The sequence below is a fragment of the Parus major genome, chromosome 1A (assembly GCF_001522545.3).
Source record: "Parus major isolate Abel chromosome 1A, Parus_major1.1, whole genome shotgun sequence".
Lineage (NCBI taxonomy): Eukaryota > Metazoa > Chordata > Aves > Passeriformes > Paridae > Parus > Parus major.
In genome coordinates this window covers 9,844,140-9,858,484 of record NC_031773.1, presented here as the reverse complement: position 1 = coordinate 9,858,484, position 14,345 = coordinate 9,844,140, and the positions used below count along the sequence as shown (strand labels likewise).

At 37.4% G+C, this 14,345-nt stretch overlaps 1 protein-coding gene across 15 annotated transcripts in view; it reads left to right on the top strand.

The window, feature by feature from the left end:
* Positions 1 to 13,954, top strand: part of CD36 (CD36 molecule) — a 36,882-nt gene extending 22,928 nt beyond the window's left edge. For all 15 annotated transcript variants that reach the window (XM_015627943.3, XM_033514789.1, XM_033514794.1 and 12 more), the window contains 11 exons: positions 862 to 1,006; positions 2,122 to 2,298; positions 2,433 to 2,524; positions 2,952 to 2,998; positions 5,253 to 5,322; positions 6,943 to 7,130; positions 7,954 to 8,072; positions 9,643 to 9,713; positions 10,392 to 10,446; positions 10,655 to 10,819; positions 11,514 to 13,954. In XM_015627943.3, coding sequence (XP_015483429.1) covers positions 862 to 1,006; positions 2,122 to 2,298; positions 2,433 to 2,524; positions 2,952 to 2,998; positions 5,253 to 5,322; positions 6,943 to 7,130; positions 7,954 to 8,072; positions 9,643 to 9,713; positions 10,392 to 10,446; positions 10,655 to 10,819 — 1,129 coding nt within the window. In that variant the 3' untranslated portion in view covers positions 11,514 to 13,954. The remainder of the gene's footprint in view (positions 1 to 861; positions 1,007 to 2,121; positions 2,299 to 2,432; positions 2,525 to 2,951; positions 2,999 to 5,252; positions 5,323 to 6,942; positions 7,131 to 7,953; positions 8,073 to 9,642; positions 9,714 to 10,391; positions 10,447 to 10,654; positions 10,820 to 11,513) is intronic.
* Positions 13,955 to 14,345: the final 391 nt, after the last annotated feature.

Below are 14,345 nucleotides of genomic sequence, written 5' to 3'. Positions count from 1 at the left end.
ACTCAACTTTCAGATAGGCACTCTACACATCAGGACAATAGTTAAAATTGCACATATACAAAACAATTCTGAGAAGCCAAGATCCAGCTGCTCTTCAGATAAAACCCACCTTCGCTGGCTACATCTATACCATGGGAAAATGCTCTCTCTTCCTTTTGTACCCCCAACACTCATGCTGGAAAATCTCATCCTGGAGTGTCCTGAAGATCCCTTCTGGGCTGGAGCAGTGAGAAGCTTTCTGGACCTGCAGCATGGACTGTAATTTGACCCCTGCTGGCTGCTGTCCCCACAGAGGGGTCAGCAAGAGGGTGGGACTGGAAGAGTGGAGTGAAAGCTAGAACGGCAGCAGAGATTTGTACCTTAGAGATCTCCTGGCAGGGCATGACTGGCAGAACTTCAGTGGGACTGAAAGATTTATTATAAATATCTGCATGCATATTAAATATTATCAAAATAACATTATGGGATTAACCTGTTTTGTTGCAACATATGTCTACCAGACTAAAATTCTGAGGTTCTATGTCTGTGTCACCCCATTCTAATTACATGCAACCATGAGATAGCTTATGAAATGTGACAAATCATAATTCATTTAAAAAATATACAAAAACATATAAGATCCATTAATGACACAACAATTAAAAAAAAGGAATTATTTCCAAAAGAACAATATTTGTAGAAAATTTAATTTTTTACATATAATCACATGAAAAGTTGATAAACCTTTTAGTGGTTATGCAATGTTCAACATTCATTTTACTGAAATGTTCACCAACTTTTAAAAAACCTTCAGTCAGGCATGGTTATGTGTTTTCTTAAAAATCAAAGATTAAAAATATTCTCTGTGTTTTGTATTTCCAGGGTGCGATATTTACCCAAAGAAAATGTCATGGAAGGTCAGAATGGCACAATATCCTACATGTTGCCTAATGTTGCTAGTTTTGTACCTGATATGTCTGTTGGGCCAGAAAATGACAACGTAACCGTCCTCAATCTCGCCATTGCAGTAAGTACAGAAACAAATCCATAGTGTCCAGATACAAATGTTGAGCTACTGGAGGAAACAGGGAGGAAGGTCATAGAATCATAGCATGGTTTGGGTAGGAAGGGACCTTAAACATCATCCAGTTCCAGCCCTCCTGTCGTGGGCAGGGATATATTTCACTACAGCGTGTTCAGAGCTCAGAAAACATATTCCTAGTTAATTTTAGCATGGGAATAAATCAAGAGTTTGTGGATGGGTTCCCTCTGTATGTGAGGCACAGCATAAAGAGTACAGGGTGAATTTGTCATGTTCTTTCCATAATACCCTCAGGTCTGCTTGGCAGGGGAGGCTGCATTGGTTGCATTGTTGCCACATGGAACCAAGTTTCTGCATGGCCTCGCCAGCACAGAGCCCCATGGTGCAATCCTGGAACTCTCCTGTCCTACTGAGCATTAGTTATTCAAAGAAAAGCACAGGGATCTTTACATAGAGTAGTGCTAGAGCCTTCTAAGGCTCATTCACTGGCTGAGAATGTGTCATTGACTAATATTTAGAGTTTTCATACATATATTCAGCCCTGGTTGTGTTGCACCAAATTTCTGGTGTCTGCATGAGTGCTCAGGATTGCTGTGAGGTGTCTGCAAGGGGCAGAGGATGAGGATGGGTGGTGCTAATGCACAACAGAACCATACCAGCAGTCACAGAGTCTCAGAAGAGCCCATGTTGGAAGGCACTTCAGAAGATCATCTGATCCAAGCTTTTGTGAAATCATTACTTGGAGCTCTTCAGAAGCCCATCTGGCCGTGGTCCTGGGCAGCTGCCTCTCAGTGGTCCTGCCTGAGCAGGGATTGGACCAGATGGTCTCCAGGGGTCCCTGTGAACTTCAGCCGTTCTGTCATTTCGTGATTAGGGCTGATCTAGTCAACTCATGTAATCAGTCAAGAAAAACTGTCTGCAACTTATGGCCAGTAATTGTTTTGTTAAGAAGTGTCAGCTTTATGTAAAAACTTAACTTCAAGGGAATTGCAAATCTGGGAACTGGATTTGGCAGACATTTATTAGAGTCAGTCTCTTTGTTTTTAATCCAAAGCACATGGAGAATTTTATACTAAACACTGATTTTATTGCTTTTGTAGGCTCTACCTGCCGTGATCCCAGGTTTTATGCACACAATGATAAACGCTTTGATTTCTCCCAACACAACCATACTGCAGAACAGAACCATCAAAGAAATACTGTGGGGATACAAAGACCCCTTCTTAGAAAATATCAGCTTATTTGGAGTGAAAGCAACTGTGGGAGTCTTCTACCCAGTAAGTGAAACCAATGAGAAGACAATGACTTCTGTCACCATTCTGTGAATAAAACTTCCTGCTCTGAGGAAGAAAATGCTATAATTTTGTTCAATATTTCTAACTGTTATTCCTTCTTGTTGCATCTGTTACAGTATAATGGGACAAGCGATGGACCTTACAATGTGTATACCGGGACAGAAGATATTACAAAAACAGCAATAATTGAAAGCTATAAAAATAAAAGGTATCATAATATTGTAGAGTAAAATATATATATATATATGTATTTTCAAGGTATGGCTTTTAAAACTTGTTCCATTAGGAGCTATAGGTAAATGGAAGAAACTTCAATGATTCAAAAGGAACAGGATCAAGCCCAAACCATCACTTTCTTTCAGCTATCAATAATTCTATAAGGAGCTTGGACTTAAGACTATTGTTGATTCTTTGATAAAAGTATTTACTTCTGTTTTGCATTCTTAAGTAGATAGACTCCTTTTATCCCCTTCTAATGGATCCTATAATTTATCTGAATAAATTGACTTCTCTATCCTTAGCCTTTCCTAAGGGTCAGGCTTATCCTGGAACAATTATATTTGGTAATACAGGTAATAAAAGTGTTTACATGGCAGAATTTACTACATGCAGCATGACTTTTTTTTATGTTATAGGACTCTTTCATACTGGGAAGGTCACTGTGATATGATTAATGGCACAGGTGAGCCTATTAAAGCTTTTTAAAACTTCAACACTTTTCTTCATATTTCAAAGGAATAATGAGTTACAATATTTGAATTAACTCCCCTGGGCTTTGCCAGTTCTGTATTCTGTGTATTAAATATCTATATATATGCACATATACTACTTACATGATAGATGCATATGTGTGTATCTATTAAAATATATGAATTATTTATTACTGTACATAATTTTATATGCACATGCACACAGTCTCTATATCTAGAGTAAATGTGGAAGAGAAACAAAATTATCCAGTTCTCTTGTTTCTACTAATTATTTTCATAGTACAATATAATTAAGATGTTTTTTTCTTTACTATAGCTGTTGAAAATTACCTTGGCATTTTAATAATGTACATTCATTTACACTTTTGAAAATTTAATTAAATGCACCAGAATGAACATCCTGATATATGAAAAGAAATTGAGGCAACAAAAGAGAAGGCTGTCAGGTGAATGACTTGTAGATCACTGGAAAATGAAAAGGGATGAAGAAGAAAAGTAGTTTAGATTTGGATATTGAATAGACTGTAGACAAATACTTTTGAATTTTCTTTTAGACTGCATATGTACACAGCTGAGTTAAGAGGCATTTGTTCAAGGTGATATTTTTCTTTTTGAATACTGAAAGCACTGCTGTGAGGACACCACAATCTGTGGAGCTGAGGCTGGCAGGTGTCTTGATGGAGGCTTTTGCAGAATGTTCCAGACCTTCAGTAAATGAAGGCGTTTGGGTTGGGTTGTTTCGTTTGGTTTTTTTTCCTTCATTTTCCATTCTGCTTTACCTGGCATAGATAATTTTCCTGATAACCCAGATTGTGCAACAAGATTTTTTTGAAGTATTTAAAATACATCACAAGAATCTGTTTTTCCAAAAGTCTGTGAGCCACAAAGGATTTGCTCCTTTTTAAATCATGTAATTAATTTTATAAGAAACAATATTTTCTTGCATTCTAGGACTTCCCTCCTTTCTTATGGGGCCTAAATTTTGTTTATTTTTCTTCTGTAACTGATGGAATAAACATACACTGCTAATTAAGTGTTCCAGTACAGGAAAAATGAGATTTTACTTGTCAGGAAAGATTGCTGCACAGTTTACAAGGTCGTTCAGTGCAACATTGCTACATTTGGAGATGCAACAGCTTTAAAAATTCTTCTAAGTGTGAGAATTCTACCTTACCTTGTAAGCTTTCAAAAGAAAGCTCAACATGTGTAGTATAAGAAAATACATAGATAAAAATATAAAACAATATACTTGTATGGGTCTTGACATGAATCCATGTTTGTCAATCTTACAAAATGCCAAGATTTAGAAACAGAGAGTGTGTTTAAGATGATTTCAAATCTTTGAAAAAAAGTGCTTCTGTCAGCAATGGGCAAGTGGCAGTATGTAATTTATCCTTCGTGCTCTTGCCAGCTGGATTCAAAGATACCACAGATGTTTGCAATTGTTTGGTTATGGCTGCTGCCTAAGAAACTAAACAGAAATTGTTGCAAAAAACTAACAAATGTAGTGGTTAAAGGTTTGTTACAACACCTTAATTGGGAAAATGGCAGAGGCTCCTCTTACATAACTCTGGGTGCTTGCAATGCAGAAGTGCAAATCTGAGTGTCTGCACTCTTTTAGTGCAGGTGGAGAGAAACAACACCCAAGTGCTACTCCTGTGACTTATTTTGCATATCTACCATGAGGTGGACTGTGCTCTAGAATTGGTTTCCTCCTCTCCATTAGTTCTAGAAGGACCTCAACTTAGAGAGGCCCACTTGAGCAATCTTTGGTGGAAAAGGTTTAGCCCTGATTATTAAATACACAGTGTTGAAGTCTAAAGCTGTGTTTCTTGTAAGCCCTGAGTGTCATAACTGCAGGTGACTCAAGCATCTCTAGGAGGGTTTAGGTCTATAGACTGATAAATCTTGCAACAGGTTTTTGGCTTCATATTAAGCAGATTGATTTTTTTTTTTTTTTTTACTATCCTCTGTTTTAAATGGGCTTGATCATATAGCTTCACATCTGGGGACAAAAAAAACCAAAGCTGCTGTATCTTGGCTCGCTTTCAAAAACAATTACATCTTATCTGCCTGTCAATGTGCAATAACTCAAACATTTTCCCCACAAATGACTCATAGTTTACTTTTGTCACAGCTTTACAGGAAAGTAACAACTGAGCTAGAACTTAAATCATGTCTTCTAAGTAGAATTTCTTTCAAGCTGTTTTTTTATTTTATTCACAGATGGAGCATCCTTCCCACCTTTTGTTAAGAAGGATCAGGTACTTCGCTTCTTCTCCTCTGATATTTGCAGGTAGGCTGCTCCCTTCCTGGAGTGTGTTCACACCCACGTGTGCCACTGAATGTTTTTGTTTTCAGGGGGAGGCTGTGCTGGCTGTGCTTGGGCTCAGGACAGCCAGGCAGTGCAGCACAAACTTTTCATCTAAAACACAAGTAACGTTGTGAGTTGTGCTGGTGGCTCAGAGCCTGATTGTACCGCTTTTATGTCAAGTAGCAAGTTAATAAAATGTATTTTATTTCAGACAGTTAAAGATGTATAGTCAGAAAAATGAGACATTGTTAGGGATATGTAAAGGGCACTGAGGGCCACAGGGTTCAAAGTTTTGAACCTCTTCTAAGATCAGGACCCAGCCTTGTTTGGTCTGAGAAAGCAACAGGTACAGCAGAGTCTATTTAGGTCCATCTTTGGCATGTCTAGAAAAACTCATCTATGCAGAACGGTATTTACTATCATTCAGTAGATACTCAATATTGTTTTCTCACAGGATATTTCTGCATATTTTATATATTTACAAACAAACAGTCCTGCTTAATACATCACATGCTGATGACTTTTAAGGCTGCTGCTTCTCTTGGGCTATCCAGTGTCCCCAGGTTCTCCAGTGGGATCACTGAAAGAAATGTCAAAGATTTAAAGTGCATCACAGTGTATTTACTTTGGGAGGTTCAAACCCTCTATTTATTTTGCTGCCTGGAAACAGATACTTCCTTTTTACTAGACTTAAAGTGGGACTTTGCTCTGCAGAGTGTTTGTTTTCAAAGACCAGTGTTTTTATATGAAGTTAAAGGGTTTCTTTTTTTGTGAAGCAATTTTATCCACAAACTGGAAAACATTTCCCAATTCATAGAAAAGCGAAATCTAGGCAGGGGAGAAATTATAAAATTCTTTGGATTTATTGCACACAAAGTTTGATAGATACCTCTGGCCATTAAATTCTCACAATCCATGAGCAGCAAAGGACAATAACAATTGCCCAAAGGTCCTGCAGAGGCAGGGTCAGGAAAAATTTTTCTGTCCATGTTGCAAAACCCATGTTTTTTTTTGGCTTCAATACAAAGTGTTTGTGTCCTGGTTGCATTACAGTGTAGCAACCATGTGTCAGCTGATAATGAATTCGCAAGAAGCTTAAGTAGGATTCTGTTTCATATTCAGTGGAATAAGGTTATATGCAGGATATTGTCTGCATCATAAAGCTTAGATTATTATGAGGTCAGCAAAAAACCATATCAGAGATGCTTTATATGGATAAGCATCTCTACTGTAGTCCTGAAACTTTCAAAAACCTCATAATGACTGTTGATGTAGCTGTGTGTAGGGAAAAGAGATCTCAATTAATTTGTTTATTCTGTCTATATTGTTTGTTATTCATATTTGATTTTTTTTCTGGTGTTTTGTGTACTGACATGGTCGCCTCTGAGCTTGTAAATCTTTTTGTGAAGGTGTGGAATATTCTCCACTACAGAGAAACACCTCTACAATTCACTGAACAATGTGGCAGGAGCCTGGATGTTGTGTCCCTGAGGGGTTTGTTTCTTTTGACAGAGGCATTTGGGAGACCTTTCAGAAGCATTGCCACAAATTTAGACTTTTAATCCAAATGGCTGAAATACATTTCTCCTCTTTTGTGTTCAGATCAATCTATGGAGTTTTCTCCGAGAAGCAGGTTGTGAAGGGAATCACACTGTACCGTTTCATAGTTCCTCGTGAAGCATTTGCATCACCAACTGAAGTTGGAGACAATTATTGCTTCTGCACGGATCGAGAAATATCAGAGAACTGCACATTAGCTGGAGTCCTGGACATCAGTGCCTGCAAAGCAAGTATGGTGGTGACACAGTATTGCCACACAAGGTGTTTAACTGGGGACAAGGCTCTTCTCCTGGAGCTGAAAACTTACTCTGATATTCAGGATGTTTGTCTGTGAATTCTTCCAAAGGTTGCTTGTGAGAACCCTCACATTTCTGCAGCCTCATTGCCCAGAATGAGGACTATGGTATTTTTGTATTTTGCATGGTACTATGCAAGGTGGGGATACCATAGATTGTGTACTGAAACTGCAGGAATGTGTGTGGAGAAGGGACAGGAGGGGCACTGTGTAAAACCAGAGAGAGTTCTGCCCCTTGTGTCTGTGGCAATTCACACACGTGGTGGGGGTGGGAATGTACACAATTGCATGGATGTACACAGACAATACTGGCTTAGTGTGGTGTTGGTAAAATAAATATATAGTGAGTCTGCATTTGGTGCAGAGTGAGCTGCAAGAGGTCCCTTCAGGCTAAAACAAGATCATGAAGGTGGGGGGAGAAAGTGACAGCCATGTCCTCACCACAGCATGAAACTGGGAGCTCTGCCAGCTCCACAGTGTAGACACAGGATAAGCAGGATTTGTAACTCCAGTTTATCTCACTATGCAAATTTTCCTCAGGACAAAAAATAAATCACAAAATGCTCAAATTTTTTATTTTTCTTTTGGTTTGGGTTGGGGTTTTTGGACTTTTTTGGGGGGTGGTGGGATTAGACTATTAACATTTTTATCTGGATTTTACATCTATACAGCAAAACTATATTTAGAAAATAACCAGTGAAGATGAGTGCCAAAGACTTCATGATTCAAGAGTGTTTGTTGGTTTTTTTTTTCAATAGAAAGACCGGTATATATCTCTCTTCCTCATTTTCTTCATGCAAGCAAATCTATATTGGATAATGTGGAAGGCCTGAGCCCAAATGAAAAGGAGCATGAGACATATCTAGACATAGAGCCTGTAAGTCCAAGTGTTTAATGCTTGTACCTTGGGAAACTTTCAATGTTTAAATTTAATAGTAGTAGAGCTTGGCCTTTTACCAGAGGGATTAGCAGAAGATGCAATATTTTCATGCTTGCTTTTCTAAGGTCCTCTTTCAAAGTGGTATGGTTTCAACAGGGGAAATTTAGAACAGACTTTTATCTCATTCTGACCTTCAAAGTTTGAAAAATCTGTTTTGATTTTTACTTTATGGGTAACATAATGGATTCTGCAAACTGTGAAGCATGTTGTAGCTTTTTTATGATCTTCAGGTACTTTGCGAAAATTTCTGTGTGAATTTATTAAAATTTCTGAATGAAATTTCTGTTTCCTCTACATTTAATTTTTGATTTTTTTCTTTTTTTTATAACTAGCCATTTTTTGATAACCACTATCTCAATTGAAACTAAACATAGATGAGTTTCTTTCCAGTTTCTAGAACTCTGAACAGTACAATTTAAATAGACCTAATTTAAGTCTTTGTGACATTAATTGTCCAGCAGATCTACCAAACAGAATGAATTTGACTTCTTACAAATTGACCTTTATTTCTGTTTCAGTGATTCATATCTATAAGTGTACTTACCAAAGTTTTGTGAATTGTATGATGAATTCAAAGGTTCCATAATTCTATTTTGCTCTTACTTTGAATGAAAAGGTAAAATTGATGATTTCTCACTAAAATTAGGCAGTTAAGCTATATAACTTCAATGAGGAGACATGAAGTTAAGTCTTTGTTTCACCTTATTTGGAATAGAGATATCAACCATATTTTCCTAAATGTTACACAAAACTTTCAAGAATCACAGCCTTTTTCTGTGAAAGATAGAGATGAAGGACAGATTTGTGTTGAAAGACCCCCGAGCTGTTCACCAGTCTTCACAGAAGTAATTGTGAATGCCGTTTATTTCTATCTTTAGCACACCTTTTATAGGGTTTTACAGGGTCTGCGGGCAGAGCAAGCTACTATTGGCTAACACACACAGTTTATATTTTTTCTCTTACACACAAGGATATTGTTTTGCTTTACTCTCTCTTCTGCATGAAGGTTTCAAGGACTTTAGCCCTTAATATCACGACTTATTTCAAAGGCTGGTTTGTGCATACAGGCCTTTACTAATATATAAAATATAGCAACAGATTTGACCTTTGTATACATCTGTTTGTCCTGATAGGAAAGGTTTTTTTTCTGCCCTATGCAAAGTAAATATCCTTCATTTTGAAAAAGAAAATGTATCTGATTTTTTGCTGGAAAAAAAAACCCTGAAGCATATTTTTATGTGAAATATGTCATGAATGATTTAGTAGTTGTTAAAGTTGTCTTCAGGTTTAAATGTAAATTACAAAAGTAACTATAGTAAAGCCATAAAATTAGAACTGCTATGAGAAATGAGAAACCCTTAGAAACATTACCATTTCATAAAAATTAATCCCTCGAAACTTAAGGAGAAAATAACCCCAAAATGCTTTTTGACACAGTCCATATTCTAGGCTTTGACATCTAAGGAATTTAAATTAATGTTTTGTTGGATTTTTTCACTGGTTTTAGGTGACTGGTTTTACACTACGTTTTGCAAAAAGGCTGCAAGTAAACCTCCTTGTGAGGCCTTCAAAAATTAAGTAAGTGCTACGTCTTTATTTTATTTTTAAAGAATTTTTAAGTGGTCTATGAGAGTACCAGTAGAAATGTCTTGGACAAGAAAGAATAAGAATATTTCCCCAAAGCTTGTTCAAAGTAAATCTTCCTGAGCAGGACACTGCCCAAGTATTTTAACACACATTTGATTTCCCTACAGAGGTTTACAAGACAAAATATTCTCAAAAAAAACCATTCTGATAAAACCCAAATGGGAGCCATGAGGATGAACAAAACGACAAACTGTACTTTCTGTAATAAATCCAATGAGAAAGAGAATTTATGTATTCCCTATCACTAGATAGTTTTATCATAAGGGTCAGTGGGTCTCTAGCTGATTTGTTTTTCCTCTTCATTGGCCTAAATGTACATAGATAAACATGCCTTTGGCATCTTGTAAATATGAACACCACACACATCTTCAACCCTCTCTGTGTCTGACTGACAGAAGATTAGACAGAAAATGATAGCTGCCCAATATGTAAAATGGCTGTTATTAATTGTAGTTTTGGTTTGGTTTGTTTTTTTTCACTCCAAAGTATATTTAAAAGGGACATCTGGAAACCAGATAAATATAGATAGAGAGGAAAAAATGTTTAAGTACAGAGCGGGCTTATATAACAAACTAAAAGTAACATACTGTATTTGTTTTCTCATTTCAGGCCTTTAGAAAAAATTAAAAAACCCTATGTGTTCCCTCTTCTTTGGCTAAATGAGGTTAGTAAATTTTATGTCTATTAGCATTCTCTGTTTTGAAACAAACAAAGAAATAAACAAAAATAAACCTACCTAGCTATGTCAGTCTTGGTGCCCTGAAACTGGATAATTAAACTCATGCTGTGATTCTCACCACACCAAGAGTGTATTCGAGAAGGGAGGTCTTGCATATGTACCTTTGACTGATGTTTTATTTGCACTGTTTCAGTCTGCTGTTATTGGGGATGAGAAAGCAGAAATGTTCAGAACTAAAATCTCCGGTCGGCTCCAGATGCTGAGCATGCTGCAGATGGCGTTAATCATTGGAGGCTCTGTGCTGTTCCTGGCGTTCATGGGCTCCTACTTCATATGCAGGTCAAAGAAATTAAAATAAGTAAGTAAGGACTTAACAGCTCAGTACTCAGCAGTGACTTATCAGTGTTACAAGAGTTCAGAATCATTACCTATTTTGTTGTTATTTTCTTACATGTTAGAAAATTCAGTAGCTCTTCTGTAGGAAATCATCCACATAATTGGCCTAATATTTTCAAGTTCTCTTCCCATCATAAATCTTTCAGGATGCTCTTAACTCAGGGGTGAGCATTGGGAACTAGATCAGAACATTTTTGTTTGTTGTGATTTCTTTATCGTCACTGTTTTGTTCAAGACAGTTAAAATGCTCAGAAGTGTCCTCTAGCACCTTTCTGAGACCGAGGCCACACGGCTGCAGGTTGCTGTGCTCTCCCAGGACATCCCCCTGTCAGAGGTTCAGAGAACCCACTGTAAATGGCACTTTCTATTGAGTGCTGGTTTCTCACTTCTTTCTCTCAGTGGTGCATCCCTGTAATGTTAGCCTGAGCACCTCCTGGACATACCTAGCCCACAGAGGCAAATTTGCTCCCATCAGGGGCAGACTGACCAAGTGGTGGATTGATGTGCTGATATCTGGGGAAGCAAACACAATTTTGAAGTTATTTAAAAGAAGTGCTGAGACATGAACATTATCGTGATAAATATACTATACTAAAGAGGTATTCTTAAGCTGAAGACTTCACCATATGCTGAATTCTGATTTAATTTCACAACAGGTGAAAAGACTTCAGAAGCAGTCAATGTTTAATTGAAATTTCAGCTAAGCAGCTTGTTAAAATTCAGAGACAAAAGGTATGATTCAAGACACAGTCAATCCATGTGCTGTGGAATTCAGCATGTTTTTCCATTTTGAGAAGACCAGCTTACTAACCCAAATAAGCTGAAGTTTTTGAAGATCCACAATTCTGACATCACTAAATAAGCCACTGTGGAAACTACACTATCAAAAGACTTTGAAACTTTTTACACATTTTAAATTGCATTCAAGCAGACTGAAGTTGAGGTGCAGTTGGATTTTAGTCCACCTTCTGCCATTATGCAACTTGCTACACATTTTCTTCTGGATTTGCAAGAAAAATGAAAGCCGCTTGCTGATGTTCCATCTCTGAGCACAGACTGGGAATGAAAACAATTTGGAACTCATGCTGTGTTCTAGATGCTCTCATTGCAATATTTCTCTCTGTTCCTTCAAGGAATGGAAGCTGCTGCAATAGAACTGCTCTCTGTCCTCTATTCAGGGATGTGAATTGCATTGAATGTGAAGTTTATTATGTAAAGTTACTAACTGTAATACATGAAGTTTATAAAAACTTACTAAAATATGTGGTTCATACATTTTATATGGAGATGGCTCATAGATACACCACAGTCATCCATATGTTGATTGGAGCTCACTGACATGTGGCTCCACAGCTGTTTATTAATCTGGACCACTCCCTAACTTCCAACCTGCTCCACTGCTCTTCCTGTCGCCTTCTGTGAGCTTTTATTTCTGGCTCTTGTTTGAACACCAGCTTCTGCAATGCACTAAGCCCACTTGGCCCACTTCTCCCTTGGAGAATGATCTGTCCCGTGACAGGCCAAGAGAAAATATTCCAAAATGCTTCAGAGACAGGAAAGACTGAGACAATGATTTTGATCAAACATCAGAGGGTTCCACTTGCTATAGAGGCACACAAATGAAAACAGGTAGCACCAATTAATTACTGATAAACCATCTGCCACAAGGAAATTTGCGAAACCATTTGTTTAATGAGGTGTATCAGCCTGTAGACAGGTAGCAAACACTGACATCTCCATAAATCATTGACGTTTTCAATTTATCTGAATGCTGTATTTTATTCTGAGAGTAAATGGGGCAAATATGGAGTGTTGTGAAATCTCTTTCCATGGATTCAATAAATTCAGATCAAGAGCCTAAGTTCAGCATTTTCTAAGATTTCTTTTCGAATCTTTTATCCCCTTATTTAAGATAAGAAAAGAAAAGAAAAAGGGAAATCAAACATTTCCCTTGAGAGGCCAGCCTCTCATATCCTGCTGTTTGGAAACAATGCTACAGTGGACTTTAAACAAGAAAGGTTTATCTTGCTATTAAAGGACAATGTCTTTGGCTGGGTGTCTTTATTAAGGTGTTCTTACCTTTGGAAATAAAGGGAAAATCAACTGATTATAATGCTGGTGTTTTATTCCATTGTTCCTCATGGACAAAGTCTTACAGCAATCAGTAGAGCTGATGAGTCACAGAAATCCCAATATATTATTCTTGAAGGTGAGGCACATGGCTGCACTCTCCTTCCAGCTGTGAGCTGGAGCTGCCAGCTAGCAGGGCAGCTGGTGTGACACTCGAGGGAAGGGCTGCTCTCAGTCTGTGTATTTGACTACTCATGGTGCTGGCTAGTCAATGAAAAACACCTTTCTCTCACATCCACATTATTGCTGGTGTCATATGTGATGCTCTGTTCCCATATTAGTCTGGGGACAATTTGGCACAACTGAAGCCATCCCTAGAGTCCTATTGACTTGTCAAAAATTGTGAGGACAGCTAAAGTAATTTAAGCACATCTCTGAGACAAACACAGCTCTGCTGTGGTTCAAGATCTGACAGCAACTTTTTATAACAAAATGTCCTTTGTGTCAGGATTTAACATGAAAGGAACAACTGCAGTGTTCCTGTAGTTTTTGATATGCTAATATTTCAGCTTCATTTTATTTCACTTCAAGTACATTGTCAGTTAGTGTTTGCTTTACCAGTGCTCTTTAGTACTATGTGGTGCTCCAGCAGCAGTGATCCAGCAAGTCAGGCCATGATTTTAAATATCTCAGGGCCAAATTTTATATGGACAATTTTATATAGAACTATGTTTGTCCATATGCATAATCTCATTGATTTCAATGCAGGTTTGGATTTTAAACTATGTCCAGCACCTAGACTGCACTTGAATTGTAATTTGTAGTTCTTTATCCAAAGCATCAGTTACAGTTATTGTTAATTTATGATACTAAGGCTAATGTTAAGTATTTACATTTGTTCACACAGTGCAGGGTAAACTGTCATTAGAAACATTAATGAAAATACAAATAAAATAAAGCTCAAATTTTTTTTTTCTGATATCCTTATGTTTAATTGTAAATAAAAACTTCTGTGTTGAATAATGAAGTTCTTGTGTCTCTTTTCTTGGTATTTTGGGGTATATTTTATTTTTCTAGAAACTGATTTTATAAATTAATGGATTACTGAGGCTACAGCTAACTTAGTTAAATCATTTTACTCTGGCACACCTCAGCTTCCTAGAAGGGCATGTTGCTGCGTGATAAATTAGAAATATCAGTGGCATACAACATTTATTGTCTCTGTTGGTTAGAAACCAGTGCTAATAACACTAACGTCGTGCATTTGATCCCCATGTGGTCAATTCACATAACAGTTCTATTCAATGATCCTTGTGGGTCCCTTCCACCTCAGAATATTCTGATTCTGTCATTTATGTTTGGATCACAAAAAGGAGAAGACTCTGCTGAACACGGTGAGCTCAGCATGTGTAAACTGA